At 52.2% G+C, this 20,285-nt stretch overlaps 2 protein-coding genes across 4 annotated transcripts; both read left to right on the plus strand.

The window, feature by feature from the left end:
• Positions 1 to 11,767: 11,767 nt before the first annotated feature.
• Positions 11,768 to 17,435, plus strand: CDC42EP5 (CDC42 effector protein 5). Of its 2 annotated transcripts, XM_047790447.1 has the most exons (3): positions 11,773 to 12,457; positions 12,698 to 12,853; positions 16,903 to 17,435. In XM_047790447.1, the coding sequence occupies exon 3, from the start codon at positions 16,903 to 16,905 to the stop codon at positions 17,362 to 17,364; it is 462 nt and encodes a 153-aa protein (XP_047646403.1). In that variant the 5' UTR covers positions 11,773 to 12,457; positions 12,698 to 12,853; the 3' UTR covers positions 17,365 to 17,435. The 2 variants fall into 2 exon arrangements, with proteins under 2 accessions (XP_047646404.1, XP_047646403.1); XM_047790448.1 differs by lacking the exon at positions 12,698 to 12,853 and having other exon boundaries at positions 11,768 to 12,457.
• A 121-nt stretch (positions 17,436 to 17,556) lies between these two features.
• LENG9 (leukocyte receptor cluster member 9) lies at positions 17,557 to 20,272 on the plus strand. 2 transcript variants are annotated; one of them, XM_047790445.1, is made up of 2 exons: positions 17,557 to 18,149; positions 18,247 to 20,272. In XM_047790445.1, the coding sequence occupies exon 2, from the start codon at positions 18,368 to 18,370 to the stop codon at positions 19,988 to 19,990; it is 1,623 nt and encodes a 540-aa protein (XP_047646401.1). In that variant the 5' UTR covers positions 17,557 to 18,149; positions 18,247 to 18,367; the 3' UTR covers positions 19,991 to 20,272. The 2 variants fall into 2 exon arrangements, with proteins under 2 accessions (XP_047646401.1, XP_047646402.1); XM_047790446.1 differs by having other exon boundaries at positions 18,309 to 20,272.
• Positions 20,273 to 20,285: the final 13 nt, after the last annotated feature.

Consider the following 20,285-nt stretch of genomic DNA (forward strand, 5'->3'; position numbering starts at 1 on the left):
GAAGTCTCTTCTTCTTCATTTTTGTTTTTATGGCTGCACCCACAGCATATGGAAGTTCCCAGGCTAGGAGTCAAATCAGAGCCATAGCCGCCAGCTTACTCTACAGTCACAGCAATGCAGGATCCAAGCCACATCTGTGACCTACACCACAGTTCATATCAACGCCAGGTCCTAACCCACTGAATGAGGCCAGGAATCCAGCCCGCATCCTCATGGATACTAGTCAGATTCATATCTGCTGCCCCACAATGGGCACTCCCCATGAACTCACTTCTATCCTCCTTCTCCGTCGGATTTTCTCCGCCCCAGCAGGGGACTGGCACACAATGGTCACAAGCCACCCCTGGGGATCACAGAGCCTGGTTCAGCTGAGGTGAAGGATCTGGGCAGGGCCCCTAAGAGGGGTGAGAGCAGAATCTCAGGGTCCATTAGGAAGAATTCACCACACAACACAAGTCACTCCTTTTACTGGCTCAGTTCATTTTTGTTTGTTTGTTTGTTTGTTTGTTTAGGAAACTTGCCAAGTTGTGCAGCCTTCACTGCAATCCAATTTCAGAGCATTTCCACCATCCTACCCAAAACCCCCACGCCCATTCTACCACTGTGCCAGTTCCTATCACTGCAGAGTTAATTTCCCCACTGGACTTAAGGACCCAAGGCTTGGTCCCAGCTTGCTCCATGTGACACAGGGGGACAGAGCAGCTGGGGCCCCCAGGGCATGTCTGCTTCAGGGGCAGCTCCTCCACTGCCCAGGCCACCCTGGGGGGACAGCAGGGGCTGGGAATGACTGGGTCACTCTGGGGAGAGCAGGAGAGCAGGGGCGTGTGAGGGCAGGACTGCTCCAGGCTGGTCTAAAGGCAGCTGCGAGACCCGCTGGGGTTGTGTGGGGTGAGGGGCACTCCTGCAGAGCTGCAGTAGAGGTGAGGGCTGAGGGGGAGCTGGGGCACAGAGCCCAGCGGGGGAGGGTCCCCGTGTCCAGGGCCAGTCCTGTGTGAAGCAGTCGTCCCTGGGTTTCTGTGTATTTCCACCTTCATCTCTGCTCATTTCCATTTCCTGGGGACGGAGGCTCTGGAAACCCGGTCTGTCTCATCTAGGCTGGGGGCAGGGGAGAGGGCTTGCTGCCCTGAAAGGGGAAGTTGGCCTCCCCTTCAGCAAGACGCCCCCTAGAAGCAAGGTGCTGTCAGGGCTCACTTGTTTGTTGTCATTTTCTTTATCTGGAGGTTAAATATGGTTTGAGGAGATGCATAGAGCCATCAAGCTGACAAGGTGGACTTGTGGTTAATTCTATGTGTCACCTTGGCTGGGCCATGGTCAGATATGTGGTCAAACATTCTGGATGTTGGTGCTAGGGTGTTTTTGAGTGATACTAACATTAAATTAGTGGATTTAAAAAGTTTTTTTCTTAATATATAGTTGATTTACAATGTCCTGCCAATATCTGCTGTATAGCAAAGTGACCCAGTTTTTATGTATATACACAGATATGTATGTGTGTATATATATATACATATATATGTATATTCTTTTTCTTATATTATCTTATGTTCCAAAAATCACTGGATTTTGAGTAAAGAAAAATGCCCTCTGTGATGTGGGTGGGCCTTATCCAATCAGCTGATGGCCTGAATTGAATGAAAGAATGACCTCTCCTGATCAAGAAGAGATTCTGCCAGTCAACTCCCTTGGATTTGAACTGCAGCATCAGCTCACCTCGTCAGCAGCCTGCAGCCCACCCTTCAGATTTTGGACTTGCAAGCCTCCATAAGTGTGTGAGGCCAATTCCATAAAAGAAATTTCTTTCCACATATGTATACACGTGCTGTTGGTTCTGTTTCTGTGACAAATCCTGAGCAACACAATGGGTACAGTGCTTCCTTTGGGGGTGATGAAAATATCTTGGGACTAGTTGATGGTGATGGCTGCACAGATCGTGAAGGCACCCATTCCTGCTGAATTATACACTTTCCAATGGCTAATGGTCAGTTTTATGTGAATTTTACTGCAATAGGAAAAAGAAGTAACATCTGTAAAGTGGGCAACATAGACCTGACATTTCATGAGTACCTAAAATATACCTATCTATAAAAGACAATATTCTGATCAAGCCAAGTCTAGGGTGTTTCCACTTTTTAAAAAAAGTTATTGAAGTACCTTTTTTTCCCCCTAACTACAGCAGTTTATTTAACTTTGTTTTTCAACCCTAAGATTTTCCTTTTTTCTTTCTTTTTTAATTTTTAAAAATTTTTATATATAATTTTTTTCCATTATGGCTGGTTTACAGTGTTCTGTCAGTTTTCTACTGTACAGCACATAATTGATCAACAATGCTGTGTTAATTTCTGCTGTATAGCAACGTGATTCATTTACACACACACACACACAAACACACACACATACTTTTCATATTCTTTTCCACATAGCTTATTACAGAATATGGAATATAGTTCCTGTGCTATACAGTTGAACCTTGCTGTTTATCCATTCTATGGATAATAGTTTACACCTGCTAGTCCCAAACTCCCAATCCATCCTCCTTCTTTGGCAACCACAAGTCTGTTCTTAATGTTTGTGTGTCTGTTTCTGTTTCATAAATAAGTCCATTTGTGTCATATTTTAGATTCCACATATAAGTGGTATCATGTGATATTTGTCTTTCTCTTTCTGACTTCACTTAGTATAAGAATCTCTAGATCCATCCATGTTGCTGCAAATGGCATTATTTCATTGATTTTTATGGCTGAGTAGTATTCCATTGTGTATATATATCACATCTTTTTAATCTATTCATCTGTCAAAGGATATTTAGGTTGTTTCCACGTCTTGGCTGTTGTGAATAGTGCTGCACTGAACATAGGGCATGTATCTTTTCAAATTACATGGTTTTTTTTTTTATGGTTATATGCCCTGGAGTAGGATTGCTGGATCATACAGTGGTTATATTTTTAGTCTATTGAGGAACCTCAAAGTGGCTGAATCAGCTTACATCCCAGGGGTGCTTCCATTTCTGCTGTCTCTCTGCTTCCCTCAGTGTAGAATAGAAAAGACATTGTCTTCTCCAAATGACAACTGGTCCGTCTGATCCTCATCTGCATATTGAGCTTCCCTGCCTCCTGAGCAATTGTGGCTCCTTCTCTGGGTGGCCTCAACACCCCCGGTCCTGTACCTAACACCCTCCCTGTTTCACTCATCAGGACCCACCCCCAGGAAGGTGGGTTCCAAGGTTGCTGTCCACGGTGCTGATTGTGACTTCACGGTTGGCTCTGGTTTCAGCACCATGGTCAGAGTCTATGGGGGCAACACAGCCTCCACCACTTTCTGATACCTTAGTTGCTAAGTTTGTGTCCGTCCAGCTCCCGTGTTTCGTCTTCCTAGTCAAATGAAAGATACTTAGAGCCTGAAGGTCGACAGGAAAATTACAGGGGATGGCAGTAGTTGACAGTGATTCAAACTCCCTTCACAAGCTGTGCATCGTGAATAGGAATAAAATTCAGAAGCTCAGCTGTGAGCTGTGGTGTAGGTCACAGACACAGCTTGGATCCCACATTGCTGTGGCTGTGGTGTAGGCTGGCAGCTGTGGCTCTGATTCGACCCCTAGCCTAGGAACTTCCATACGCCTTGGGTGCAGTCGTAAGAAGACAAAAGACAAAAAAATTCAGAAGCTCAGGATGTTGGCTCCACAGTCAGCATCACAACCACTGGAGCAACCCAGGGTGTCATGTAATGTTAGTTCTCCCCGTCTACCTCAGAACTCTGTCTCGCAAGACCAGCTTCAGGATGCCAGTTATGGGGTATGGCCAGTAAGACAAGAGACTGGGGTCGCCTCTTGCCAGATCTTCATCCTTGGGAATGTCATTTTGCCTTTCTGATTCTCACTTTGATTTTCTGCAGAATAGCAGGAATAGTGGTGTCTGCTTCATCGGAATGTTGGGGGGCAGATTGATCATCAGCAATGATCATACTCTGTGTATCATAGGAAGCAAGCAGTTTAGCTAAAAGGGCAGGATCTGGAGCCAGGAAGCCTGGGATTTGATCATTATTGGCCTTCCGTTAACTATATGCCTTAGGGAAAGTCATCCACATGCCTCTACTTTACTATCTATGAAATGAGGATAAGGCCAGGACCGGCTTCATAGGGTTTTGCTGAGTAACTAAATAGTCAAATGCCTGCCAGTTACTCAGGATTCACTCAAAAGTGTGAGCTTCTATTATTATCATTACCACTGTCATCATCCTCATGTGCCTGATAAGCTGCTCGTGTTTCATAACATAGCTGCTTTTATGAATTATTGTTCAGGTTGCTCTGAGGGTCCTTAGACATCTGCACAGATGAAGAAACTAAGTGAAGTGTTGAAAGTGATTTGCCAGAGGCCACACAGGCAAGAGTTGATGGGACTGGGGCTCAAAGCCAAGGCTGTCTGACCCCAGTGCCCTGGCTTTTACCATAGTAAAAGGCAGGAAGAACCCGAGAAATCCCCCACTCCCACCCCAATATAGAAGATTGGGGTGGGAGTGGGTGCAAACTCGAGGTATTTTGGCCAGGAGTTTGCAGCAAGAATCTCTTGGCCCTTTCCTATTTCCTCACCTGTGCCAACTGTGCCAAGATACCCCTTTCCTTCACAGAACCTGAAATGGACCCAGGAACGTTTCCTGGTGGGGCTGCTGTATGTGTAAGAGCATAGTTTGTAAGAGCCCAGCCCAGTTGGAAAGTGTGCACCCCAAAACAAATGTCCTGGGGATTGGATTGAAAGCGGGCATCAAAACCTTATTAGTTTAGAAAATTCCCCCTGTTATGGTAGCTGGTTATGGATCCAGCGTCGCCGCAGCTGTGGTGCAGGTTGCACCTGACTGCTCTCTTTACAGGGAGGAAATCCTGGTTCAGGTATCATTTGGGTAACTAAAAATTAGCTTTTCTCAAAAAGGAAACAAAATAGCAGCAAATGTATCCAACAGTCTTTGAATGTAACCAAGCAACGAAAGGAACCTCCTTTCCAGCTGTGGGGTTGTGGGCTCTGGGAGTCCGCTCAGCTGGAAGAAGGAAGGAGCTAAGACTCAGGATGAGGGTGGGAGGAGGTGGAGCTCAGAGTCGGAGCTCAGAGAGCGGCTGCAGCCCCAGGGCTCCCTCTGTTCACACTGATCCTGTCTCCCTCTCCCACTTCCTGCCACCCCTTTCTGTCTGTCTCTCTCTCTTTCTCTCTCTCTCCCTCCCTAGTTCTCACTCTGTCTGTCTCCACCATCCCTGGTTTTCTCCCCCTCCCTCTAAATCTAGACAGGACCACTTCAAAGTCTTTTTTTTTTTTTTTTGTCTTTTTAGGGCCTCACCCATAGCATATGGAGGGTCCCAGGCTAGGGGGTCAAATCGGTGCTGTAGCCACTGGCCTACACCACAGCCACAGCAATGACAGATCCAAGCCGTATCTTCAAACTACACCACAGCTCACAGCAACACTGGATCCTTTACCCACTGAGTGAGGTCAGGGACTGAACCTGCATCCTCGTGGATACTAGTCAGATTTGTTTCCCCTGAGCCACAAATCCTCTTGGTTGTTGGAAATTCTTCCTGATGGCAAAGCCCGAACCCTGGGTCCCTGCCACTCCCCACCTCCATCAGCATCCTCTGCTTGTACCCCTGAGCTCCTCGGAAAATTCCCACAGCTCAGTGCACAGGGTACCCCGCTTAGGACCACTGACTTGCTGTGGCCTTGGGCTCTGCCATTGTGGACTCATCTGCTCATGGGGCAGAATAACAGCACCTACCTCAGTGGTTGACACAAGGGCTAAATGAGATAATATGTGAGAAGTGCCCTGAACAAGGTCTGCACATGGCAAGTGCTCAGTAGCCCTTGTCCTGCAGTCCATCTGGGGCTCAGATCTGAACCAGCTTCCCCTTCCTTCCCAGCATGGCTGAGCCAGGGCTTCACCTCCTCCACCCCCGCCTCTACCTTCCCCAGATCCAGGCCGGGGGGTGAGCCTCACAGCCCCCACCCTCTTGTATGCCAGCTCAAGCTGCGGTCACCCCTCCACCAGCTCTCCGGATCCTTCAGGAGGCAGCACCCCGCCACCTGGGCCAAACCCTCCTCCACTGCTCTAAACCTCAACTTCCCAACACCTGGACCACTAGCCCCCAGTGACTATTTCCACATCGAATGGATTAACATTAAGTTCAATTTAAAAATTTAGTTTCTCCACAGTTTGGGGGGTGGGGGGATGCGCTGGAGGTGTGGGATGGAAATCCTATAAAATTGGATTGTGGTGATCATTGTACATCTATAAATGCAATAAATTCATTGAGTAATTTAAAAAATTCTAAAAAAAAATTTAGTTTCTCCAAAAAAAAAAGGGGAGTTCCTGTTGTGGTACAGCGGAAATGAATCCGACTAGGAATCATGAGGTTGCGGGTTTGATCCCTGGTCTCGCTCAGTGAGTTAGGGATCCGGCATTGCTGTGAGCTGTGTAGGTTGCAGATGCGGCTCAGGTCGGGCATTGCTGTGGCTGTGGTGTAGGTCGGTAGCTGTAGCTTCAATTAGACCCCTAGCCTGGGAACTTCCATATACCGCAGGTGCAGCCCTAGAATTTAAAAAAAAAAAAAATTAGATTCTCAGCCCCACCCACTAGTTACATGTCAGGTGCTGCTGGACAGTCACAGCCACATGTGATTACTGTACTAGACATTTCCATCTTTCCAGAAAATTCTGTTGGATGAATCTTTGTCTTCCCTGCCCCTGGGGGATCCTTTCCACCATAGAACATACCCCGGTATTTTCCATCTCTCCTCTGTCAGGGTCGGCCTGCTTGAGTTCACATCCCACCTGCACAACTTTATAGCTGCATTAGCTAAGTTACCAAAAAATTTTAAATCGACCCCCCCAAAAAAAACCCCACCCCCTCTGTGCCTCAGTTTCTCCATCTGCAACATGGGACTGATAATACCAACTCCCCCATCCATAGATTTATTACAAGTATTAAATGAGGTTACATATGGAATGAGCTTAGAGCAGGTCCCAGAGGATTCTAAGCACTGGATAAATATGAGATGCTATTACTATTTTTTTCTTTTCTTGTTTTTCCTTTTTATGGTCTCACCTACAACATAAGAAAGTTCCCAGGCTAGGGGTTGAATTGGAGCTACAGCTGTGGGCCTACACAACAGCCACAGGAATTCTAGATCCAAACTGCATCTGCAACCTGCAGCCTACACTGCAGCTTGTGGCAACACTGAATCCTTAACCCACTGAGCAAGGTCATGGATCGAACCCGCATCCTCATGGAGACTATGTCAGGTTCCTAAACCCACTGAGCCACCTTGGGAACTCCCACAAGCCTCCTTTTTTCTTTTCTTTCTTTTTTTCTTTTTTTCTTTTTTTTCTTTTGGCTTTTTGTCTTTTTAGGGCCATACCCGCAGCACATGGAAGTTCCCAGGCTAGGGGTCGAATCAGAGCTACAGCTACCAGCCTACACCACAGCCACAGCCACACAGGATCCGAGCCACATCTGCAAAATACAGCACAGCTCAGGGCAACGTGGAATCCTTAACCCACTGAGCGAGGCCAGGGATCAAACCTGCATCCTCATGGATACTAGTCAGATCTGCTTCAACTGAGCCACGATGGGACCTCCCAAGCCTCCTTTCTAAATCTGTGCATAGTAACAATGAATGATCCTTGAAAGAAACTAAGTGGGGAAAAGTGGTAGCCCAAAATCATCCAGTAAAAATTCATTTGTATGTTTGAAATATGTTTTCTTAGAGTACTGCCTAGATCAGCTCTTAACCAGGGGCAACATCCCCCCTACAGGGGACATCTGGAAATATTGTTGCTTGTCTAAACCCCAGGTGGGGGAGGTATGCTCCTGGCATCGAGCGGGTGGAGCCTTGGGGCACAGGACAGCCCCCCACCACCATGATCTAGCCTCAAAAGGCAATAGCTCTGAGGTGCAGCAACGCTGGTCTCTGCATTTGGAAGAGCCCAGCCCGGTTGGAAGGTGTGCACCCCAGACCAACTTCCCGGGGACTGAATTGGCCAAGGTCATCAAAACCTTTTTAGGTAGAATTTTCCCTGCTGTCTTCACTAGCAGGATGGGTTTAGGTATCCCCGATGTAACTAAAAACTACTTCCTCAAAAAAGAAACAAATAGCAGTGAATGTATCCAAACCAACCAAAGAAACAAAACTCCTTCTCTGACCACCGCCCCAATCTCTCCCTCCAGGTAACCTGTCTTTCCTTCCCTTCCCAGTTGACTCCTGAGTTCTCTGCACTTTCTCACCTCCTCACTTTCTCCCTGGCCGCCTCCCACTGCAATCTGGCTCTGCCCAGCCAGGAGGCAGTTCTCTCTCAGGACTTCCATGGTGCTTGGCTTGTTTTAAATCTGGTGGATTTGGGGAATGAAAATTAGTACATGGAGTTCCCATCATGGTGCAGTGGTTAACGAATCCGACTAGGAACCATGAGGTTGCGGGTTCGATCCCTGCCCTTGCTCAGTGGGTTAACGCTCTGGCGTTGCCGTGCGCTGTGGTGTAGGTTGCAGACACGGCTCAGATCCTCCATTGCTGTGGCTCTGGCATAGGCTGGCAGCTATAGCTCCGATTGGACCCCTAGCCCGGGAACCTCCATATGCCACGAGAGCAGCCCACGAAATAGCAAAAAGACCAAAAAAAAAAAAAAAAGAAAAAGAATGTGTGTATACATATATACAGGACAGGGTCACTTTGCTGCACAGCAGAAACTGACAACTTTGTAAGTCAACTATAATACAAAAATTTTTTACAATCCAGTAGATTTTTTTTTAAAAATCAGACTTGGCCTGCTTCTGAGACTTCAGGGAGGGGACCAAGCATCCTCCCAGGGCCTCTGCACCCCATCTCTCTTCTCCTCCTCCTCCTCTTTCTCTGGCTGCTGCCAGGACCTGGTCCAAGTTCCTTCCGCTCTTCTCATCTCTCAATGTCACCCTTCCCAGGCATCTGCTCTTTCCACACTTCGATCCAGAACCAGCTCCATAATGTTGGGGGTGCATTACAAGTGAAAATGGGGGGTTCCTTTTTCAAAATCATCAATCATTTCAAGATAGAGCAAATCGTTACACCAAGCGCAGGGCCCTTCTGAGCACAGGTACCTGAGCAACTGCTGAGGTCACTCGCCCATGAAGCTGGCCCTGCGGTGCTCTCCTCTGGGCTTAGTCTGCAGCATCTCTCACTTGCTGCTCCTCCTCTCAGGCTCTACAGCTTGGTGGTGTCCCCCCTGCCCCCGCTCCACAGGTAGACAGAATGCACCTCTAAGGATGCCCAGGCATGAGTCCCTAAAACCTATGAATATATATCATGTAGCAAAGGGACTTTGCACGTGAGATTAAAGTTAGGCTTAAAGAGTTTCCTTGTGGTGGTGCAGGTCAAGGACCTGGTGGTGTCACGGCAGCAGCTCAGGTCACTGATGTGATGCAGCTTCGACCCCTGGCCTGGGAACTTCTGCCTGCCATGGGCATGGCCAAAAATAATTTTGGGGTTTTTTTTTCATAATAAAGTTAGGGGAGTTCCCACTGCAGTGCAGCAGGATCAGTGACATCTCTGCAGTGCCAGGCCACAGGTTCGATCCCTGGCCCAGTGTGTTAAAGGATCCAGCGTTGCCACAGCTGCAGTGTAGATCACAACTGTGGCTCGTATCTGATCCTTGGCCCAGGAGCCCCATATGCCACAGGGTGGCCAAAAAAAAAAAAAAAAGGAAAAAATAAGTAAATAATACACTTAGGAATCTTAAGACAGAGAGGTCGTCCTGGCGTGATGGTTCATTTTACATGTCCGCTTGGCCGGGGTGTAGTACCTGGTTCTTCCACCAAACATGACTCCAGGTGTTGCCAGGGAGGTGTTATGGAGGTGTGGTTGACATCTATAACCAGCCGACTCTAACTAAAGGAGATGACGCTGGGAATGGGGGTGGGCCTCACCTAATCCGCTGAAAGGCCTTAACTGCAAAACAGAGGTTGCCATGAGGAAGAAGAAATTCTCTCTTAAAGACCACCAGCATCAGCTCCTGCCTGATGGAGAGTTTCCAGTATGCTCTGCAGAATTCAGGCTTGTCAGCCCTTGGCACTGTAAAGTCCAATTCCTTGACATAAATTAGATACATACATTTCACTTGTACTTATAATACAATATATAACATATTAGGATACTGTATACACTATTCATATGTAATAATATGTTAATATATTTTATTGCATTCTGCATTTAATATATAGTGTAAATTGGAGTTCCAGTCGTGGCTCAGTGATTAACGAATCTGACTAGGAACCATGAGGTTGCAGGTTTGATCCCTGGCCTTACTCCGTGGGTTAACGATCTGGCATTGCCGTGAGCTGTGGTGTAGGTTGCAGACACGGCTCGGATCCTGCGTTGCTGTGGCTGTGGTGTAGGCCGGTGGCTACAGCTTCTATTAGACTCCTAGCACCTGGGAACCTCCATGTGCTGTGGGAGTGGCCAGAAAAGACAAAAAGACAAAAATATATATATATATATATAGTGTAAATATATTCTAATATACTTAAATTATAGATTTGAAATCTTACGTTGTAGGTAAACTTTACATTCTAAGTTATATGTTTCTATTTATATCTGCCCATATCTTTATATGCATTTCTATTGTTCATTATACATACACACACGTGTTCTTTTTCAGATTCTTTTCCCTTATAAGTTATTACACAATATTCACTATAGTTCCCTGTTCTCTGCATAGGTTCTTATCATTTATCTGCTTTATCTGCAGCAGTGTGCAACTGTTGATCCCAAGCTATTAATGTGTTATCAAGGAAGGCATTAACCCATATCTATTATCAATGTATGTACAGATATATCATCTCTATTATCCAGATGGGGCCTGATCTAATCCCACGAGCCCTAAAAGCAGCGGACCTTCTCTGGCTGGAGGCAGGAGGAAGTGCCACAGGCCTACAAACCGGGGAGATGTGCAGCATGAAGAGGGGCTCAGCCCACCGCTGCCAGAGGAGAGACACATGGAAAGTAGTAGGAGGATGCAGGCGGCATCTCGGAGCCAGTTAGCCCCCACCTGGCAGCTTAATGGGCACAAGATTTCCTTTTGAGGTAATGAAAGTGGTTTGGAATTAGATAGAGGCTGTGGGTACACAATGTTGTGGCTGTACTAAATGCCACTTTAAAATGATTAATTTTATGTTATGTGACTCTACCATCAGTAGAAAATAATGAATACAACTCTGTTATTATACATTTGTCTTGGGGAGTTCCCTGTGGAGTAGCAGGTTCAGGAGCTGGTGGTGGCACTGCAGCGGTTTGGTTGGTTGCTGCTGCGGGGTGGGTTGGACCACTGGCCTATGAACTTTCGCCTGCCGTGGGTGTGGTAAAAACAAAAAATTACCTTGGTTACCAAGTTTAGGGTGATTACTGCCCCGCCTTCCCTTTTGCCTTGTATGTGAGTCCCAGGCTTAGTCCAGTCTGGCTCCTGCCTGGATCCTGGAAGGAACCCTTTACCACCCAGACCTGACTCTGTTATTCCTGCTCAGTACCCTGCCCTCGCCAAAGAACAAACCCCAAGCTCCCCGTGGCTTTCCGGCTGAACTCTACAGGCACACCAAGCCCCATGCCATGCCTTAGTGCCCTCCGCTCCACCCTGCAGCCCAGCCTGCTCTGGATAGACTTCCTCACCTCCTCAGCCCCGGGAACTCCCACTCCTCCTTGGGGATTCAGTTCAGGGTTTAAGACACACTTCCTGGTTATCAGTTAAACTCTCTCACTGTCCCAGCCGCAGCTCACAGCCGAGCCAGCCTCCTTCTGGGGACCCAGCTCTCCAAGGTCAGGACCCCCTCACCCTGGCCCCCAAGAGATCTTCCTAACACTCTAGTCTGACTCTGCTTGTCACTGCCAGACACACTCGGTGATGGAATGACCTTTCTAGGGATGAGGCGCTCCAGGCAAGGACTTCCATCTTGGGAGCTCTGCAAAGCAGTGGGGAGGCGGCCCCTCCTAGTTCACCTCCGTCCTCTGGCTGGTCTCACTGCCCGACCTCAGGCTCTCTCTGTCTCCTGCTGGCTCTCTATCCGCCCCCACACTCCCCCAACAGCTGCAATCTGGAAGAAATTACTCTTCAAAACAGCCAGACTTCCCCAGTTTCAGGAAATTCCAAGCTGGCAGGGGGAGGGGCTGGGCTGGGGGGCCCGCCCTGCCCGTCCATCCCCCACCCCCTCGGCCTGATCTCCCAGTCCCAGCCTCTTCCGGCCCCCACACTCAGCCAGGAGGGGCCTCAGTGCTTCCACAGCTGCTTTCTGGCCCTTTAAATCCTAGAGGCAAACTTTTGGGGGAAAAGGACGGCTGGGAGGGGCCTGCACCTTAACCCTCCCTACCCAGGACTGACGGAGCTGGACGGAGCGGTGACTCTGCTCCGGTTTGGGCTCCTACCATGGCCCCCGAGAGGGGCTGACACTTCAGTTCCTGGTGCAGGTAGAGAAGGGACTCGATGCCAGGGTCTGCCGGGGGTGGGTCTCAGACCTCTGGGTCTGTGGGCGGAGGGACGGGGACCTGGACTCCTAGGTCCGGCGAGGGAGGGGCTAGGACCCCTGACTTCTGGAGCTGGGACTCCAGCAAGCTCAGAGGGGGGAGGCCTGAGGAGGTGGCACTGTGGTCCCGGACGCCTGGGTCCTGGATCCCCCGCCCGGTTCCGCATGGCACTTCCTTTGCCAGGTGAGATCCCCGCCCGAGGAAGAAGGAGGGCGCGGACCTGGGACCAGGAGGCGGAGGCAGGCTCCGAACCAAGGAGAGGTGGCCGGGGTGGGGGGGTGGTCTCGGCTTGAGCCTGAGCCTGAGCGCACGCCTGCCCGCTTCAGCAAGGACTGCGAGGTAAGGGGCAGTGGTGGCTCAGGGTCCCTGGTCAGGTCCGGAGGGAAACGGGACAGACGGGCCAAAGGGACTGCGGCCGCTGAAATCCAGGCCGCAGCCACGTGGCCTCAGGAAGCACGCACTGGAGCCCCACAGGGGTCCGGGAGTCTCCCAGTCCCGGGTCCCCCCGCCCCGTCGGGGCCCCAGTCGCCTCTTCCAAAGGGCTAAGAACCAGTCCGGCTGGATCTGGAGGGGTGGTTCTGTCTAGGCGGGGCAGCGGTGGGCCAGCTGTGCCCCCTACCTCTGCAGCTGGAGCCTGGGCAGGAAAGGGGCGGGGGGCGGATGGAGGCGGGAGGAGGGCAGCTTGGGGGGGGGCGGTGCGCGCGCAATCGCCGGGTCCGGTCCCATCCTCGCGCCTGCTCTCTGCTTCCTTTACGTTTGTCACAAACAACAGCCCCTCTGTACGGAGCTTGGCCCCGTTATGGACTTTTTCCAAGCATGACCTCATTGCATGGAGCACACGCAAGGGAGATTAGAAGCGTCTATTTAAGAGGTCACAGAGGCTCGCAGGAGGGGAGTGACGGGCCCCGAGTCGCCCGAGCGGACTGATTTCCAAACCGTGTCTAACTTATTGTTCTCATCTGGCATGGAAAAAAAAAATGCAAAGCAAACACACACAGTCAAGGATGTAGGAAATCCCTGGCCTTGATGTCAAAACATGATTTTTTTTTCCCCAGGGGCCTGCCCACCTTGTCCTCTGGGGGCTGTGAGCAATATAATAGCATCCCTTGACTGGAGTTGGTCCGCCTGGGTTCCAAATTTGGCCGCCAACATTTGCTGCTGTGTGACCCAGGGCAAGTTCCTTCACCTCTCTGTGCCTCAGGCGCCACCTATGTGTATCAGACAGACATCGTAATGACGGTCTTGTGTCACTGGGTCGTTTCAAGGAGGAGATGAGTGTGTTCATTTGTGTGAAGAAGCACTGGGGTCCCTGCCTAGCCCAGAACAAGTGCTTAAAAAAAATGTCAGCCTCATGAGTGTATTCTAAAGACCCCCCCCCCCTTTATTGTCTTTTGAGGGCTGCACCCGCGGCATATGGAGGTTCCCAGGCTAGGGGTCGAATCGGAGCTATAGCTGCTGGCCTGCACCACAGCCACGCAGGGTCCGAGCTGCATCTGCGACCTACACCACAGCTCACAGCAGCGCCAGATCCTTAACCCACGGAGCAAGACCAAGAGTCGAACCCGTGTCCTCATGGATCCTAGTCGGGTTCATTAACTGCTGAGCCACGATGGGACCCCTGCAAAGAGGCATCCCAATTCGTGTTTTTTGGAGGAGTGGACTGAGGGTTAAGGTTGAGGAAGTTCGGGGTCCCACAGAAAGGAAATGGCAGCCCTGGTGTGTTCGATGTAGGAAACCAGCATCTTAAGGTGCTGCTAAGCGCTGGAAGTTGGCAGTGATGTCATCGTGGGCAGGATGTGGGACAAGGACGGGGGCAGGCGGGCAGGGAGGAGAGGCAGGATCCGAGAGCTGTCCAGGTAGGCGCCAGATCAATGGCAGCAGGCAATGGAAATGATAACTCTGGGCTCTGGAGTCTGCAGAGCTTGCTTTGTGACCTTGGGCAAGTCACACACCCTCTCTGAGGGTCCATTTCCTTCTCTGGAATGTGGGAGAATGACCCACGGTGGGACTCCACTGAGCATTTATTGAGCATCTGCTGTGTGCCTGGTACTGTGCTAAGACTTTGCCTGGGCAACATCTCGCCAGTTGTTGCCAAGAGACGATGAATTATTAGATGGGCATCATTTCAGTGTCGAGATGAGGAAGTGAGGTCAGAAAGTTTAAGGCATTTGTCCAAAGCCACACAGCAGTGGGCACAGCCAGATCCAAATCTGGGCAGTGGCTTTCTGAGTTCTGCGTGTTTCACCTATAATTCACTGCTGAGGGAGATGAGATTTTTTTTTTTTTTAAATCATGGATTGAGATTGACTAATGAGCAGAGGTCACAGCATTTAAAAAGTAATAAGAATAAAATAATGTTGAAACTGTTCAAGGGTCTAGCATGTGATTAGAGTAGGTCTAAATTCCTAAGGTGTCTTGTTTCCTTCATGCAGGGTGTGAGGGCAGGGGTGGGGAAGGCATGGTGGTTGGGTGCCAGATTGCAATGAAATATGATTTATTCATCTAGGTTGCGGTCAGAGACGTTTGAGAAACACTAAAGGTGGTAAATCAAGACTAGTTTCATTTTCCTGGAGAAATAAATGTAGAGAGAGAGAGAGAGTGTGTGTGTGTGTTTGTGTGTGTGTGTGTGTGTGTGTAGGGGAGGGGACAGCCCCCAGAATACATCCGGCATTGGTAATTATTTCAAGAGTTTGTGGCTTTAATTTTTCTCCACATTATCACTGATGCTTCCCAGGGTGCCAGTTACTCAAAAGACAATACTGGCTGCTTTGCCTGCCCCATGGCATTTTTATCAAATCTAAATTTTATTCCACAGCTTTCTTTGGGGACACATTCCCACCCCTGCCACCCCCCCCCCAAAAGTAGCACTATCAACTGGCTGGCACTGTTTCAGAGCTTTCTTTGAGTGTTTCTCTGTGCCCTGCAAGGAAGGTAGTGTTATTTTATCCATTTCCCAAAGAGAAAACAGAGAGATCACATAATTTCTCCAGTTCAGAGAGTGGGGCTTCAATTCTAATAGAAATGTGTTTTTTCCATTATAATAACAGTGACTGTTCAAACAAAAAATATGAGGTTATCAAAGTCCCTCCCAGAACTTCCGTGGAAACAGCCAGGTTACAGGATATGGGCAAAGGTTGGCAGGCATATCTATTTACCATAGAGTCTGGTGCAGTCGTGTGACTGAAGGGTGCCTAGGTTACAGTTTATGAACCATCAGCTTGGAATTTATGCCATTCTTGCCATGTTTTAACATAGGGAAAGTTGCGTTCTTCTTCTTATTATCATCATTATTTTTCAAGAAGTGATACCTGATGTTGTTTCTTTCAAAATCAGATAATTCAAATTGTATAGTTTTAAATTTTTTAATTCGTTGGCCATGTCTGTGGCACGCGGAGGTTCCCAGGCCAGGGATCAAACCTGTGCCAGGACGGTGGCAATGCTAGGTCCTTAACTGCTAGGCTACCAGGGAACTCCTTTTTAAAATTTTTAAATTTTAAAAAATGTTTCATCAAAATATAAAATGGGAGTTCCCGTCGTGGCGCAGTGGTTAACGAATCCGACTACGAACCATGAGGTTGCGGGTTCGGTCCCTGCCCTTGCTCAGTGGGTTAACGATCCGGCGTTGCTGTGAGCTGTGGTGTAGGTTGCAGACACAGCTCGGATCCTGCGTTGCTGTGGCTCTGGCGTAGGCCGGTGGCTACAGCTCCGATTGGACCCCTAGCCTGGGAACCTCCATATGCCGCGGGAGCAGCCCAAGAAATAGCAAAAAAAAAAAAAAAAAAAAAAATATATATATATAAAATGCTGTGCACGTGTACAGATTTCCCAGGCCTGCCCCAAACCTCTTGAATTAGAATCTTCTGGCCAGCCTACATTATGGTCTGTGTGTGTCCTAGGCAAAGCTTTCATGGAGATAATTTTGTATATAATTATATTTTGTGGCTGCTTTGGTATAAGGACAAACATAACCCAGACATTTTAAATTCAAGCATGCGAACGTGTGAGGGCCTCTCAAAGTATGATGGGCCCCGGGCACTGTGTCCGGTGCCTCTAAAGGGACAGGCTGGACAGGCTGAAGTTTCTGTCCCCTCTGGGAAGCAGTCTGAAGTCTGGGTGAAGCATGCTGGCTCTTAGTGGAATCAGCCTAGTGTGATGTTCAAGGGCAGACCTAAACTTGAGTCCGAGATTGCAGTCAAGCAGCTGGGACCTTGGGCCTCTGGGAGCCTGTTTCCTCACCTGCAAAGTGAGAAGAATCCCACCACCATCATCCTGTCCTTAGGGAGAGCATCCTTTGAAGGGCGGGCTCGGCCCAGGGCTGGGAACTCCGCCTGCCTGGGGAGCGTCCTCCCGGGAGAGGGCGCTCTAATCTGCCCCCTTCTGCCCCTAAGATGCCGGTGCTGAAGCAGCTGGGCCCCGCGCAGCCCAAGAAGCGGCCAGAGCGCGGCGCCCTGTCCATCTCCGCGCCCCTCGGCGACTTCCGACACACTCTGCACGTGGGACGCGGTGGCGACGCCTTCGGGGACACGTCGTTCCTGAGCCGCCACGGCGGCGGGCCGCCCCCTGAGCCCCGGGCACCGCCTGCGGGGGCCCCGCGCTCCGCTCCGCCGCCCGCCGTGCCGCAGCCCCTGCCACCCGCCCTCCGCGCGCCTGCTCCTGCCGACCCGCTGCTGTCCTTCCACCTGGATTTGGGCCCCTCCATGCTGGACGCGGTGCTGGGCGTCATGGACGCAGAACGCCCGGGCGCCGCTGCCGCCAAACCCGACGTGGACCCCGGCTCAGGGGCGCAGCACCCCAGGGCCAGCTGCCTCCCCAATGCGGACCTAGAGCTGGACGACGTCATCGGCCTGTAGGCTCCCCCATTCCCTGCGCCTTTACTGTCCAGCGCCCCACGTCTTTATACATAAACCGACAAGGTCTGTGCCGTTTTGTCTCTTTACTTTGCACATGGGAAGGGGGTGCAGGCTGGGGCGATGAGCCGGGTGTGTCACGTGGAGTTCTGGTCTCAGCCAGGTGGAGGGCAAAGGATTGGCCCGGTGTAGTGGAATGCGGCACCTTTAAGAGAGCCGGGGGCGGAGTCCCGACCCGCGCCGGCTCCCACAGCCTAGTTAGTTTCGGCAAGGCTGGCAGCGCGGCGCTGCCTGCCTGACCCAGTCCCCGGCCTGGACTGACTCACTCCGCATCCCCAGTGGGCCCGCCCAGGCGGGCTGCCCTTTACCCTGGGAGCGGCCTAGGGGAAGTGGCCGGGAAGAGGTGTGGTCCCCGTAGAGAAGGGACGCCCCCAAGATGTAACAGCCCGAGGGCTAAGGCGGCGTCCCAAGTCCGGGTTACGAAGTTCAGTCTGAGCCTGCAGGCGTCCGGTTGTCCAGCGGAGGTCGCAGCCCAGCCAGGGTCCGGAGGGGCGTGGCGGCACTTGCAAATCATTAGGCGGGGGCGGAGCCAAGCTCGTCTGGGGCCCGGAGAGGGCGGGGCGGCACCTTAAAAGATTTTAACGAGGGGCCGCGCCGGGTTCTCTAAGGCGCTAGAGTGGCGGGGCCGCACGTGTAAGTTTTTAGGGAGCGGAGCGGGGCTCGCGAAGGGCCCGGAAGAGGCGGGGCCGCACGTGTACGGTGTTTCGGCTGGGGGCGGGGCCGTGCCGGTAAGTTGTTTGGGCTGGGGGCGGGGACACAGGTATAAGTCTAAGACTGCGGGACCGCGTCGTGGAGGGGTTTTCCTACTCGGGGTGTGTTTTCCAGGTCCGGGGGTAGCCCGAGCTCGCCAGGGACGTCACAGCGGGGCCTGGCCCCTGTCCCTCCAGGGCTGACCCCGGTCGGAACGGCCTGAGCCGGGCGAGCGCGACAGCAGCACCCCACTCCCATGGCGGCGACCAGAGAGTCGGAGCTGCCCGCGGGGGCCGCAGTCGCGGAGCCCGCGCCGCCGCCGGCCTGCCGCTTTTTCTTGGAAGGTCGCTGCCGCTTCGGTGCCCGCTGCCGCCAGCCCCACCCCGGGGCGCCGGCGCCACTGCAGCCTAGAGGCGAGGCTGAAGCCGAGGGCAGGGCCAAGAAGCCGCCGCTGCGCACGGCTGCGGCCGTCATCCAGCGCATCCGCTGGGACCCGCTCCTCGACCCGGCCGACTTCTCCGTGGGCTACGTCGACCGCTTCCTGGGTGTGCGCGAGGAGCCCTTCCTTTCCTTCTGCTGGGACGAACCTCTGGCGGCGCTCGGGCCAGGCGTCCTGGCGGTACCACAGCACCGGGTGCGCTACTTCCGCTTCCGCGGCAGTCTGGTGTGGGACCGCGCATCGCGTACCGACCTCGTCTTTGGCTCCGGCTTGGCGGCGGGCCGCGGGCCCACCATCCTGGACGCGCTTGACGGCGGGGACGCGCACGAGGCTGAGTGTGCGAACAGCGGCGAGGACGCGCACGAGGCCGGAGGCGAGAGCGGTGGCGAGGACGCACACGGGACCGAGGACGCGCACGAGGCCGGAGGTGAGAGCGACGGCGGGGGCGCGCACGACGACAGAGACAGGGCCAGGGACGCAAATGACGGCAAGAATGCACATGGAATCTTAGATGCGCTCCGCGATGGGGACATGGACTGGGAGGGAGATAAGCTGGACGGCGCTGCCGTGACCCATCTTGGCACTGGTACAGGAAAGCGCGTACAGTCAGTCTGCACGGGACTCCAGGACGGCGGAAGCCCTGAAGCTGGGCGCCTGGCGCTGGAGGGGGAATTAGCAGCGAGGGCCCAGGAGCAGGAGTTGGGTGAGGAACTGCCCTTTGTGGCAGCCCCCGGAAGGCCTTCGGAGGAAGGCCTCGTTCAGACGCAAGTGGAGTGGGGTCTCGGGGTCTGGCCCGCAGACAGCGGATTGGCCAGGGCCCTGGGCCCTCGCCAGCCCCGCCCCACGCACTTTGTGGCCCTCATGGTGTCAGAGCCTGAGCTGCAGGCCGGCGTGGCCGAGGCCCAGGAGGAACTGGTACGAGCTGCACCGAATTGCGCGGCATTCGCAGTGCCTGCTCAGGCCCTGCACCTGACGCTGGCCCTCCTGAGGCTGGCGGGCCCCGGGGAGGAAGCGGCAGCCGTCGACACCCTCAGACGCGCCCTCGCGGCCCCCGGGCTTCAGGTCCCTCCGACGTTGAGGTTTAGGCACCTGGTGCTCTTCGGCCCCCACGTGCTCTGTGCCCCCCCCACCCCCTCCTTGGATAGCATGGTCCAAGAGCTGAGCCAGAGGCTGGAGGACGAGGGGCTGAGGCTGGTGCAGCCCCTCGGGGGCCTACACCCGCACCTCACGCTGCTCAAGGTGCCCCAGGGTTCCCAGGTCTGCCTCCCCAAGCTCGGGTTCAGCCCAAGGCAGGAGCTGGGGAGCCAGCCCCTGAAGCACCTCTGCCTGTGCCGCGTGGGGAGGGCAGGGGCCGCCTACCAGACTGTGGCTGAGATCCCTCTGGGATTTCAACCCTGTAAGAAAAAGGGGCCAGGACCTGATCCGCCCAAGGAGATCTAGTCCAAGCGGGAAGAACCAAGCGTGCACGCCCATGCTCGCTCTCTCTCTTTAATTTTGGGTCTCAAGCTTCCAAATGGCGCTCAGTGCTCCAAGGAAAGAGTGAAGGAAGGAAAGGGGAGGGGAGAGGAGGGGAGGGGAGGCAGAGGAGGAACATCTGGAAAAAAAGCAGCCTGACAGTCCAGCTGTTCGCAAACTCATTGCACATCCTCCAGTTACATGGCAGAAGAGGGAGGGAGGACGGAAAAGAAAAGGGGAGGAAGAAAAAAAATAACTTAAATAAACACACACAAAAAGA

The sequence above is a fragment of the Phacochoerus africanus genome, chromosome 8 (assembly GCF_016906955.1).
Source record: "Phacochoerus africanus isolate WHEZ1 chromosome 8, ROS_Pafr_v1, whole genome shotgun sequence".
In the NCBI taxonomy this organism is placed as follows: domain Eukaryota; kingdom Metazoa; phylum Chordata; class Mammalia; order Artiodactyla; family Suidae; genus Phacochoerus; species Phacochoerus africanus.